At 37.5% G+C, this 13799-nt stretch overlaps 2 protein-coding genes, 1 non-coding gene and 1 pseudogene across 4 annotated transcripts in view; 3 read left to right on the forward strand and 1 right to left on the reverse strand.

Moving 5' to 3' along the window:
- Nucleotides 1-13799, forward strand: part of Tefm (transcription elongation factor, mitochondrial) — a 74104-nt gene that overhangs the window by 33009 nt on the left and 27296 nt on the right. The window lies entirely within an intron of this gene.
- Nucleotides 1-13799, reverse strand: part of Atad5 (ATPase family AAA domain containing 5) — a 53944-nt gene that overhangs the window by 20888 nt on the left and 19257 nt on the right. For both annotated transcript variants that reach the window (XM_021248888.2, XM_021248887.2), the window contains exons 7-12: nucleotides 11074-11258; nucleotides 8277-8431; nucleotides 7035-7194; nucleotides 5989-6318; nucleotides 1990-2086; nucleotides 145-224 (exon numbers count right to left, since the gene is read on the reverse strand). In XM_021248888.2, coding sequence (XP_021104547.1) covers nucleotides 145-224; nucleotides 1990-2086; nucleotides 5989-6318; nucleotides 7035-7194; nucleotides 8277-8431; nucleotides 11074-11258 — 1007 coding nt within the window. The remainder of the gene's footprint in view (nucleotides 1-144; nucleotides 225-1989; nucleotides 2087-5988; nucleotides 6319-7034; nucleotides 7195-8276; nucleotides 8432-11073; nucleotides 11259-13799) is intronic.
- LOC147823809 (U4 spliceosomal RNA) lies at nucleotides 5647-5775 on the forward strand (annotated as a pseudogene).
- LOC147823810 (U6 spliceosomal RNA) lies at nucleotides 6431-6537 on the forward strand. Its single transcript, XR_015443353.1, has one exon. It is a non-coding gene; the product is annotated as a U6 spliceosomal RNA (small nuclear RNA).

The raw sequence follows: 13799 nt of genomic DNA on the forward strand, positions 1-13799 counted from the left end.
GTTCAAGGCCAGACTGGGCTACACAGCAAATTCAAGGCCAGCTTGAACTAAATATCAAGACCCTTTCTCAAAAAAAAAAAAAAAAAATTAGCTAATGTAACTCTACAAGCAAGTGTTTGGTGAAATGGAAATAGTGGAAAATACCTTCCTGTTTCTCATCTCTTTTTCCCTTCAAGTTCTGTCTTTCTTCTAATTCAGCTCTTCTTTTCCAGTCTTTCAACCAGCTGTCATAAAAAAATGCACATTAGTGACAATAATTCACAGAATATAGATATCCATTAAACCTTATGTTAAAATGACTGCAGGGGGCGTTATGGTATATTGCTGGTTTTTACGTACTCCATAGTGCCTCTGAATCAACTAATACTAAAATATTTTTACATGGACATGAATATTTTAAAAATGAAGTAACTTTTGCCTAAATATACAAGAGTATACGTGGAAGAACATTTACTGCAATATTGTTTAAATTAGGCTTTGTAAGGAAAAACATAAAAGTTCTTCCTAGTAAGGGAAAGGATACATTATGGTAAATTCACATAAAAAAAACCAGTACGCTGCCTGCCTCACAAGTGCAATATCCCGAGTTCGATCCCTGGTTCAAAAAAAAAAAAAGTTCACACTCACAGCAAAAAACCCCAGTAGACAGCAATGAAAAAGAATGAGGTACATTGTGTGATGACATAAAAAATACCTAACAGGGCCAGGGATTTAGCTCAGTGGTTTCACCACCTGCTGCGCGTAAGGACCCAAGTTTAATCCCTGGTACCAAAAAAAACCCCCAAAAAAACCCTAACATATACTGCTAAATACAAGTGGAAAGTTTAACTTCTAGTCTAGAGTGGGACTATCTGAATGTAAATCCCAGCTCTTCCACGAGTTACCTATGTGACCTTGGAAAATAACCTTTCTAGGACTGTTTCTTCATAGAGATCAAAACAACAGTATTTACTCTCACAATTTTCGTTTGTTTGTTTTCTTTGGCACTGGGGATCTAACTCATGACCTTGCACTTTCAAGGCAGGGGCAGTGCCACTGAGCTAAATCCCCGGCCTACTCTCACAGTTTTGTTCTAAGGATTAAATCAACTAAGAAAATCAACTAAGAACTGTGTTTATTTTGGGGGGGGTTTGTTTGTTTGTTTGTTTTTGGTACTGGGGATTGAACTCGGGACCTTGTGCTTGTGAGGCAGGTGGTGGAACCACTGAGCTAAATCCCTGGCCCTATTTATTGGTTTTTTTGAGACAGGTTCACTGTGTAGTTCAGGCTAGCCTTAAAGTCACTAGGTAGTTCAGGCTGGCCTCAAACTCCCAGGATCCTGCTTCAGCTTTCCAAGTGCTAGGATTATAGGCGTGTCCCACCACTGGTGGTACAACAGTGTTTAAGTACTTGCAACAGTTCCAAATTCACAATATTAACTGTTACAATGGGTCCACAATTCCTTATGAAATCCTTTGACCAAGTACTGTAGTTTCAAAATCCACAATTTTTCAGGTATTACAAAGGCAAGTTGAACGTCTACTGAATGTGAATGACAAAGACTATAACAAACTTCATATAATGAAGTCAATAAATTTTTCAGTTTTCAGAACTTTCTGTGGACCCGAATTAAAAGTAATATGATCCCACTGGTTAGAAAAGAAAAAACTACTGGATATACATAATTTTTTTCTAGAAGGTTTAACAAGAAAGTTCCAATTACTATAACCTCTGGGAAGAGAAATATGAGAAAAGAAACTTCTCACTTAAAATTCTTGTTTTTAAAATAATTTTCCCATGTATTACATTACCTTACAATTTTAATTTTTAAATTTTAGTCTAAATAAAAGAAATAGTGGACCGGGGATTTAGCTCGGTGATTTAGCTCAGTGATTCCACCGCCTGCCTGGCAAGTGCAAGGTCCCAAGTTCAAGCCCCGCTACCAAAAAAAAAAAATAGTAAAACTAAATTCATAAACTATTTCTCAATTCCTTTACCAATGTCACCAACCTATGTAACTTTTTTATAGCTAACTCATTGCCTATGAGTTCACTGGCATTCTGAGGTTGGTACTTTTCTGTCCAAAGCATGTCTTCAGTTCCAGAATCTAAAGAGAAAAAAAAAAACTAAGATATTATTTATTCCTTGATATAAGCATATATTCCTAGACATTTACAAAATTGTTATAATGTAACAATAATTATTTGCAGAAATCTTAATGCTTTCAAAATGTCAAAAAGGTAATTTTAAAACACTATATTAAAAATTCTTCACATAAAATCCAATCCTCCTAAAAAACTAACCACCAAAAAAAAAAAAACTAACCAACCACCATAAAACCTAACATAGGTAAGGTATAAAAAAAAGTATACAGGCCAAGGACACAGCTCAGTGGAAGAGCATTTGGCTATACATCACAAGTGGATAAAGAAGATGTGGGTTTTTTTATATAATGGAGTACTACTCTGCCATAAAGAAGAATGAGCTTCAGACATTCATAGCTAAATGGATGGGCCTTGAGACCATACTCTCAAGTGAAATAAATCGGACATACATGTTTAAATACCACATTGTTTCTCTGGTGTGAGAAACTGAAAGTGGAAATGAGGACTGAAATGTATAACGGATGTTGGGAAATGGGAAGAAAGTGTTCAAATGGGAAGGGGAACAAGGGAGGAGGGAGGGGGAAAGGAAGGAAGAGACAAGAAAAAAGTGAAAATAGAAGGAAAAAATGAAAAACAAAAAAGCACTTAGCTGGCATGCACGAGGGTCTGGGTTCTACACCCAGTTCCAAAAAAATAAAGAAGAGCACATTAAAACTGGTAATAACCACTCAAGAAACATAAAATATGGAAAACAATTTTTAGCATAAAAAATAATATAAAGAACAAAGGTAGCATACTCTTAGTGGAGTCTCTCTTAACCACTGACAAGAAACATTAAGATATCCTACCAAGTCAACCTGGATTTTAAAAAGAACAAATTACAGTGGGGGTGATGGTGCATATTTGTAATCCCAGCTACTAGGGAGGCTAAAGCATGAGGATTGCAAATTCAAGGTCAGCCTGGGCAACTTAGCAAGACTCTGTCTCAAAATAAAAAATAAAAAGGGCTAGGGATGTAGCTCAGTGAGAGGCCCCGGGTTCAATCCCCAGTTATCAAATAAAAAGAAAAAAGAGATGAATGTTACACTCCTAATAGAGAAGGCTGAATATACTAAAGATGCTCATTCTTACCAATGTAATCTACAAAGTAATGTAAAATCAAAATCTCTATGGGTTTTATGGGGGTAAAGTAACTAATAGTTTAGTTAGTAAACTAAGTTCACAACAATAGTATAAAAATTAATAATAGGTGTGGTGGTGGATGCCTATAATCCTAGTACTCTGGAGGCTGAGGCAAGAGGACTACCATGAGTTCAAGGCCTGCCTGGGATACATATTGAGCCAAGGCCAGCCTAAACTAAATAGCAAGACCCTGTCTTAGAAAGCCAAAAATAAAGAAATAAAATTTGTAAAAATTAATGATAGGTGATTTGTCATATCAAGTATTAAACATAAAGTTTATATAAAAATGAATGAATTAGGGCCAGGGATTTAGTTCAGTGGTTTCGTCACCTGCCTCGCAAGCCCAAGGACCTGAGTTCAATCCCCGGTACCAAAAAAAAAAAAAAAAAATAGATGAATTAAATCAATTCAACAAAATACTCTGGGCAAGATATTTAAACTGACTGGAAATGTGTAATAATGAGAAATACATTATATTTGTAGTACGATCCCATGTTTCCATAGAAGCATATGTAGCTGGGTGTGATGGTACATGTTTATAACTGCAACCTTGGGAGCCTGAGACAGGAAAACTGCAAATTCGAGCCCAACATTGGCCATTTAGGGACTAGTGAGGCCCTGACTCAAAATAAAAAGCAAAGGCCAGGGATTTAGCAGTGGTGCCGCCGCCTGACTCGAAAGCATAAGGTTCCAAGTTCGATCCCCAGTAATAAAAAAAAAAGAGAGAGAAAGATTGGGGATGCAGCTCAGTGTGAAGACGCTAGGTTTAATTCCTAGTTGTATAAAAAAAAAAAAAGGCATATGTATTGAGCTGGAGGTGAAGCTCAGTAGGATAGCAAATGGGTAGCACATACAAGTCCTTGGGTTTGATCCCCAAAGCCACACAAAAAAATTTTTTTTAAGCATATGCATTTAGACACACAGAGAAATCAAAGTTTAAACACCTATCTGTTAATATGGTTAGCTGTCAGCCTCAAATCAGTGTGGCTTAAAGATTAAAACTAGACCCATATCTATCACCATGCACTAAACTAAGATCAAAACGGATTAAAGATCTAAATATTAAAACAGAAACACTAAACTTGCTGGAAGATAAGTTAGGTAGAACTCTTGAAGACATTGGCATAGGAAAAGACTTTATGAACAAAACCTCAGTAGCACAGGTACTAGCACAAAGAATCAACAACTGGGATCTCATCTTATTAAAAAGTTTCTGCACTGCAAGAGAAACCACCAACAGACCTAAGAGACAATCTACAATATGGGAAAAAAAGTTTTAGCAGCTTAACCTCAGAGAAAGGACTACTATCTAGAATATATAAAGAACTGAAAAAAATCAGACCCCCCAAATTCAAAGACCCAATTCAAAAATGGGGATCTGGGGGCCGGGGATTTAGCTCAGTGGTTTCGCCACCTGCTACGCAAGTGCAAGGACCCGAGTTCGATCCCCGGTACCAAAAAAAAACCCCAAAAGAATGGGCATCTGAAATCAACAGACATTTCTCAGACAAAGAAGTAAAAGCAGCAAATAAATATATGAAAAATTGTTCAACATTACTGGTCATTCGAGAGATGCAGATGAAAACAACACTGAGATTCCACTTCACCCCACAAAGAATGGCTGCTATCAAGAAATCAACCAATAACAAATGCTGCCCGGGGTGTGGGAGAAAGGAACCCTTCTCCACTGTTGGTGGGAGTGCAGGGTGGTGCAACCACTGTGGAAATCAGTGTGGAGATACCTCAAAGAACTAGGACTAGAGGACCCATTTGACCCAGCTATTCCCCTGCTGGGTATCTTCCCAAAAGAATTAAAAGGATTATACCACTGAGATATATGTGCATGCATGTTTATAGCAGCATAGTTTGTAATAGCTAAAGCTTGGAAACAGCCCAAGTGCCCATCAACTGGAAACTGGATAAAGAAGATGTGGGTTTTTTTTATAAAATGGAGTACTACTCAGCCATAAACAACGAGAAACTAGAGTCATTTATAGCTAAATGGATGCATATTGAAGCCATTCTCCCAAGTGAAATAAATAGGACACACATGTGTAAATACCAAATAGTTTCTCTGGTGTGAGAAACTGAAAGTGTAAATAAGGATTAAAATGATTAAAATGAATAACTGATAATTTGAAATAGGAAGAAAAGGACCAAAGGGGTAGGGAAGGTGGGAGGGGAAGGGGAATGGAAAGAAGGGAAAGGAAAAATTATAAGAAAACAAAAAAATGGAAACAAAGTCATTGTAAATAGGGAAGGGAGCACAGAGAATGGGGAAAAAATAAGAACCAAGATACATCATGTACAGGTACAAGTACCCAATGATAAATGCAAACGTATTGTATACCTAAAATGTACAAATAAAAGAATTTAAGCAAGCTTTGAGCAGTGGCAGTATCGTAGCCAATGAGGTTTATCTGAGCCCGATTATTGCTAATAGAATTTAAGCAGGAAAAAAAAAAAAAAATCAGTGTGGCTTTCACTTATATTATATACAATTTATTGTTTAAAAGTTGCAAAATTAAAAGAAGGCCAGGCATGGTGATCTGTGGTCCCAGGTCATAGGCCTGTGGTCCCAGCTACTCAGGAGGCTGAGGTAGGAGCATCTAGAGTTCGAGACTAGCCTGGGCAAGACAGAAAGACCATGTCTCCAATGAAAATACAAACAAACAAACAAAGAGGGTGGTGGGGAAGGGGTTTCAAAACACGTCTAACTTACCAGGAATGGAAGATATTTCTGCTGCAGGCTCTTTGTCATCATCTATTATCAGAGTATCAGTATCCACTACTACTTCTGTTTTCACTTTACATGTTGTACTTAAAGGAGTTTGTTTCTTCCGTAATGTTTTAGAAAATAGATCTTCGGAAGAATCTAGCTTTTTACCAGAAAAGTTGTTGCTTCTGTCAAGTTCTTCTGGCTTTTCACTTATCTTTTCTGGATTTACTGAATATTCATTTAATTTCTTTCTTTTTGACTTCTGAGTTTCTGTTTCCATTCGTTTCCTTTTTGTTTCTTTTTGACTGACATCAGGCTCTAGTTGTGAACTTTCTATTTCAGAAATTATAGAACGCATGTGCTTACTAATCAACAAAAACAATTTTCAATACCCAATAATCTTCATATCACTTCGAAATATCCGCGCAAGGATGACACGTAAATTTGTGAAGCGTTCCATACTGTTTACTAAAATTGGAACGATACAGAGAAGATTAGCATGGCCTCTGAGAAACAGTTGTGTGACATTAATATGAAAAGGTAAGAATTGAATCTGACATGCTGAAACTAAGCCTTCTGTATGAAGATACAAGTTACATGATCTCATCTATGGCTTTCCTCAAACAAATGATTAATAATCAAACATAATTAAAGCTATCTTTCACTGGGCAAGTTAACACATACAGCTGTAACCTCAGCTCCTGGGAAGGCTGAGGCAGGATTATGAATGTGAGGCCAGCCTGGGCAATTTAGCAAAACCTTGTTTCCAAATAAAAAATTAAGAGTTAGGAATCTATCTCAGTGGTGGCGCAAACCTGAGTTTGATTCCCCACACTGCAAAACTCAGTAAATGAGGAAAAGCTATCTTTGTGTTGGCATCTCTGGAAGCTGGCAGGCATTAACACTGCATTGTACAAGTTGCTGTGCTTTAGGTAAATGGTTGTCTTTGCCCAATGTAAGCAATGTTTTGGCCACTTCTGAGTCAAAGGCTAAGTCTTCATGTTTTCAAAACCTAAATATTAGCATAAATAATAATAATGACCACTAACCTTGTTTACCATGACACTCAGAAAGTACCTGGTATTCAATTCGTTTTTTTAGAAGCAAGGGAAAATATTTTCCCAAAGAAAATTCAGGATTTGACCACCTAATTTCCTCCAGCAAAATATTTCTTACTTCTTTAGAAAAATCATTCCTTGTCCTCATATGCTGCAATGAAGAACAGTATGACACAATAACAGATCCATACTGTTTAATAATGTTAATACTATCAATAATTTTGTCCATAATAAGTCAAGATCTATGTAGGACTAGCTTTAGTCACTAAACACAAAGCTGCATTTGCATAGCTTTTGAAGGATTGATTGATTGATTTGGTACTGGGGATCGAACTCGGGTCCTTCCGCTTGCGCAGCAGGCAGTGAAACCACTGAGCTAAATCCCTGGCACAGATTTAGTTTTGTTTTGTTTTTTTTGGTACTGGGGATCGAACTCTGATCCTTCCACTTGCAAGGCAGGCGGTGGAACCACTGAGCTAAATCCCCGGTCGGATTTAGTTTTTTTAAAAAAGGACTTAGTTCATATTTTTGTTTTTCTCCCTCTCAATTAGACCTTTACATATTTACTAGACTACAATGCTGACTTATAATGTATCTAAATGTGAGTTGGGCATGGTGGCACATGCCTGTAATCCCAGCACTAGGGAGGCTGAGGCAGGGGGATTACCCTGAGTTCAAGACCAGCCTGAACTACATAGCAAGACCCTATCTCAAAAAACCCAAAAAAGGGGCTGGAGATTTAGCTCAGTGGCACCGAACCTGCCTGGGAAGTGCAAGGTCCTGAGTACCAGAAAAGCAAAACAAAAAACTAAATAAAGTGTGTAAATATGCTATATTAAAATCTAATATTCTTTCAAAGTTGGCTATTAATTTTCAAAATTGGCTTATCTTAGGATGTTTTAAAGCTCTGTCAGTATTTAAAGGAAATGTGTACATCAATTATTTTTAAAAATTTAACTCTAGGGTCGAGTATGGTGGCACAGGCCTGTAATCTCACCGCTTGGAAGACTGAGGCAGAAGGATTACTGTGAGTCTGAGGCCACCCTGGGCTACATAATAAGTTCAAGGCCATCCTGAACTACATAGTGAGATCCTGTCTCAAAAAATAAAACAGCAACAAATTTGACCCTATGAAAAAAAAGAACTCCAAGAGCCAACAGCTGATATTCAAGTTTTTTTCCTCTGAAGGATGTGAAGGAAACATTCTACAGTAATGAGCTCTTTAGTACTCACCATGACAGCAGAATCACTGTTCAAATTTGAATCCCATGTTGAGAATTCACCAAGAACAATAACATGTTTGGAAATATCTGTTACTTTTGTATCCTGTTCTTTAAATTTAGTTAAAAGAGGACAAGAGGGTGGTTTTAAATGCCATAACCAACACCCTAAAGAAAAACAGAACAAATATCTTTATTAACTTTATACACTATGCATTTACTGAATGTCAAGTATCCAAACACATTCCCAGCACACAAAAAATAAATAAAACAACAACAACAAAACTTACAATTGCATAGTTAACACAGAAGGACCCCAAACCCAAGTAAGTACACAGGAAAGAAAATCCTCACATCCAAGGAATACCATTAAGGCTTGGGGATTTAGCTTTGGCGCCTTGCGCCTGCCTCGCAAACACAAGGTCCTGAGATAGATCCCCGGTATCAAAGAAAGAAATACCATTAAGAAAAATTACCTATCTTCCCTACCAACTGTTAAAAACAAGTGGATATTAACAAACTGTCATTTCGATATTCAGGGTAAAAATTTAAAGGGCAGTTAACATCCTACTTTAAAGTTTAAACTTTTAAGTCAGACCTGTATTCAAATCCAGATTCTGCCACTTATTACCCTTGTGAATATGGCAAGATCCCTAACCATAGTTTCATCTGTAAAGCACAGGTGATAATTACAATATTCAACCTCTTAGAATTGTTTAGGAATTATCTGCTCAAAAGAATTCCAGATAACAGTAAATACTCAATAATTCCTAAGGATGCAAGAGAGCGAGGTACCCTCTGTGACTGCCTACAAATGAGAAATGATAGTGGTTCCACCGCCTCCCTCAAAAGTGCAAGGTCCCAAGTTTGATCCCCAGTACCAAAAAAAGAAAAAGAAAAAGTAAATGACAGTAGTACTCCTGTGAAAATGGGTTTTTTGTGTGTTTTTTTGGAAAATGGGTTTATCATATTCAGGGAAGAAAAACACAACTAATTTCTGTAGTTGAACATACTGTTAGAAAATACAGAGATAGACAGGGTTTAGCTCAGTGGTAGAGCACTTTCCTAGCAGTTTCAAGGAACTGGGTTTAATCCCAGCACTAAAAGAGGAAAGGAGAGAGGGAAGGAGGGAGGAAATGTTATATGATCCTGTACTATGAAGAACACCAATAAAGCCTTCATCAACCAAATGGTCAGTGGCAGAAGGTAAAATAAGAAAAAACAGAAGAAATTATTAGAAAAACTGGCTGTAAAATCCCCTAAGGAAAAAAGAGGCTGAACAGGGCTGGGATGTAGCTCAGTGGTAGAGCACTTGCCTAGTATGTGGAAGGCCCTACGTTTCATCCCCAGTACCGCCAAAAGAGAGACAGACAGACAGTCAGACAAGCGGAACAAAACTCATAAAGTATCAGGTCAGAAACACAAAAGGAAAAGAAAGGAAAACAGAACACAATGCACATTCATGAGCAGAGGGAATGCACCAAACTAAATTTCAAAGCCAAGTGAGATGAACACAACTGTTTGGGGCTGCAAAAAAACAAAACACAATACAAAAACATCTCTAGGTAGGAACATGGCAAAATAATGATAAAAGACTCTACACATTATCAGTAATTAAAAATTATAAGTAGGGCCAGGGATTTAGCTTATTGGTGCCACTCCTGCCTTGCAAATACAAGGTCCTGAGTTCAATCCCTGCTACCAAAAAAAAAAAAAAATTATAAGTAGCCAGGCATGATGGCACATGCCTGTGATCCCAGCACTTGGGATGCTGAGGCAGGAGGATCGTATCGCCACAAGTTCCAGACCAGGTTGGGCTACATAATATGTTCAAGGCCAAACTGATCTACATAGCAAAACCCTGTCTCAAAAAATGCAAATAATAATAACAATTTAAAACTAAAATAAATAAATATTATAAGTAAACTAAGATTATGGTTGCTACAGTATTTGTACACAAATAGAATTACATTATGACCAGGCTAATACTAATACCATAGTATAAGTCACTACTTGCTACATATGTATTCCATAAGAGACATACGGTACTAAACAGCCAAAGCTTCTTCGGAAAGCAGGCAAATAGACTTTCTCTGAACATTCAACAATAGTCAGGTCAGGACAGAGCTGTGGCTCTTCTGAGAAATTCTTATGTTTTAATTTCTTTCCTTCTTTCTTCCTTCCTTCCTTTCTTTCTTCTCTTTTTTTTTCACAGTGCTGAGGATCAAATCCAGAGCCTCATGCACGCTGAGCACGCACTCTTACCAATGTCCTCAGCCCCTTGAGAAACCCTTAAGCTAATCCAGTCACACACAGGCTATGATTTCAGAGGGGAACTGCCTTCCTTTCTAGACCATAGCACCTGTCAGAGAATAACATTCACTCCAGGTTCCTCACACCCTGACATAAAGAATGGGGTAGGGTTCCCTTTGGTCTCTTGGTTCTCCAGTACTCACACTCAGTAAATTGAATCTAAAGCTGAGGAAGAGAGGATGAAACACACCTTTAAAATACCGACTTGCTGGGCATGGTGCCGTGCACCTGTAATCCCAGCACTTGGGAGGCTGAGGCAGGAGGACAGCTGAGAGTTTGAGGCCACCCTGGCCTACAAAGTGAGTTCAAGGCCAGGCCAAACTACACAGGGAGATCCTCTCTTAAAAAACAAAAACAAACAGACAAAAAAAAAATTCCCACTAAATTCACCATAAAATTGATGGGTCTAGGAAACTTTAGCCTCATTTTTAAACATCTTAAGACAGTTTTCATATGGCCTTTAAAAAAGAGTTAATATTCAGTAATAACAAACTTACCATCATCCTTTTGCTGTATATGAACAACTGCCTGGAAACTGGTACCCACTGCGTTATACATATCCAGTGCAGCAGCTTTCTTTGCAATTTGTCGTTTCAACAAATCTGGCAAACCACTCATTAGAAAATCACGCTTTGCTTTAAACTGTACATCACAATCCTGAGATTTTTCAGATGTATCTTGACTTTTAAGAAAATGATTTGAAAAATAAAAACTAAGGTTATAAATACCAAAAACAAACTATTTACAAAATAAACACTTTCGAATTTAACTTAAAAATCTATCAGCCACCTATGATGTTAGCTGGTCAAATTCCTTTCTGTTTATCACAAAAACAAAAATCAACCATGTATAGAAATACATATAGGAAAAAAACGTCTCAAAAGACATCCACCAAAATGTTAACTGGGACTATCTTTAGGTGGGAGATGAGTTTTCTTCTCTGTCTTTTGATTTTTGTTCTATGGTGTTGGGGATGGAACACAGGGCATCAGACATGCTAGGTCAGTACTCTACCACTAAGCTACCTTCCCAGCTTTAGAGTTTTTTTTTTTTTTTTCTTTTGGTACCAGCGATCAAACTCGGGACCTTGCACTTGGGAGGCAGGCGGCAGCACCACTGAGCTAAATCCCCAGGTAGAGTTTTGTTGTTGTTGTTGTTGAACATGCATTTATATTACAATCAGAAAACAAAATGTGTGTCACTTTCAAAAAGTTCTTTCAGGAGGGCCGGGGATTTAGCTCAGTGGTTTCGCCGCCTGCTATGCAAGTGCAAGGACCCAAGTTCCATCCCCGGTATCAAAAAAAAATTTCTTGGGTTTTTTTTTTTTTGGTACGGGGGATCGAACTCGGGTCCTTGCACTTGCACAGCAGGCGATGAAACCACTGAGCTAAATCCCCAGCCCTCAAAAAAAATTTCTTATAGAAACCTGTATAATAACATTGGTTCCAATATAACAGGAAAATTATGACGCTTAGTATTGATATCTATTTTAGTTGTGTTATCTTCAGATTATGAATCATAGGAATCTTTTATTTTTTTTTAACACTGAGAATTGAATCCAGCCAGGGGTAACTATTGAGCCCTTTTTATTTTTTTGAGACAGGGTCTCATTAAATTGTCCAGGTTGGCCTCAAACTTATAATCCTCCTGACCTGGGCTTCAGAGCTGCTGGGATTACAAATGTGTGCCACCACACCTGGTAAGCCATAAAAATCCTGACCAGTGTGAGGAAGAGGGAGAGAGGTGAAAGAGCAGGGGAAAAGGAAGGCTGAGTACTGGAGGGGAGGTGGAGTGGAGGCATGTCACAGCTTACACACTCTTCCTAGCCTTCCCCAGAGTCAGAACTTTAATTTCCTCCACATTAGAAATTTGGGTAATTAGAAAGATGTTATAAAATTTTCTATTTGCTTGCTTTTTTTGTTTGGAGTGAAATGAGGGGAAGATTACACTTGAAGCTACACTAGAGGAATTAATCTTAGAAAAGAGAATCTAGATAATGGGATTTAATCTTAGAAAAGAAGAGGTATATTTCTGCCTACTGGTATGGTGGTGAATACCTACCTATAATCCCAGCATTCTGGGAGACTGAGGAAGGAAGATTGCAAGTTTGAGCCCTGCTGGGCAATTTCATGAGAACCTGCAATCAATACACAATGGTACAGGGGGCTTTCTCCATGAGATATTTAAGAGATAATTTTAACAAAATACCTACAACATTCTTTCATTGAATACTACAGTGCACAAGTAAAAGAAATTTAAGACTTACAGAGCTATAACATAACCCTGAATCAAAGAGTCATTGATGGGATATCAATTATCTCCAAATCAAGTTATAAAGTTAGGAATAATATATTTGCAAAGCATATATCTGGCAAAGGACTTACAACTGGAATGTATAAAGTATCCTTAACCACTCAATAAGACAACCCAATACAAAAATGAACAAAAGATTACCCTAAAGAAGATATACAAATGAACAATAGTCACATGAAAAGATGCTGAACATCATTAGACATCAGGAAAATGCAAATGTAGCCGGTATGGTGGTGGACACCTGTAATTCCAGTACTCACGAGGCTGAGGCAAAAGGACTGCCACAAATTTGAGCCAGCCTGGGCTACATACTGAGTTAAAGGCCAGCCTGAAATACTACATTGTGAGTAATTTTTTATAAAGGGAAATGTATAGGCCGGGGATTTAGCTCAGTGGTTTCGCCACCTGCTGTGCAAGCACAAGGACCTGAGTTCAATCCCAGGTACCAAAAAAAACCCAAAACACAAAAAACAAAAAAGATCCACTCACATCCATTCAAATGGATAAAATTTAAAAGACAGAAAAGTGAGAATGTATATCCACACAAAGACTTGTATGTAAGTGCTCATGTCTGCTTTAGAGACAATAGTTTAAAATTGGAAACGACTAAATGCCCATTAGCAGGTAAATGGACACAAAGTAGCATATCCATGCAATGAAATACCACTCAGCAAATATAGTACCAACTAGTATTTTAAAATTTTGGTTGTTTTTTCTTTTGTTTTACAAACTGATATATTTGACAATATGAATAAGCCTCAAAATCACTATGGTAAGAGAAAGATGCCAGACACAGACACACACACATATAATTAAGACTGTATGATTTCCTTAATATGAAGTTCTAGAAAATCTAAACTAGTATAGAGAAAAGAAATTAGTGTTTGCTTGAGGTAGGGCCATAAGAAGA

The sequence above is a fragment of the Heterocephalus glaber genome, unplaced genomic scaffold (assembly GCF_053883595.1).
Source record: "Heterocephalus glaber isolate CG9 unplaced genomic scaffold, H.glaber_assembly_v1.0 deba00001564, whole genome shotgun sequence".
Lineage (NCBI taxonomy): Eukaryota > Metazoa > Chordata > Mammalia > Rodentia > Bathyergidae > Heterocephalus > Heterocephalus glaber.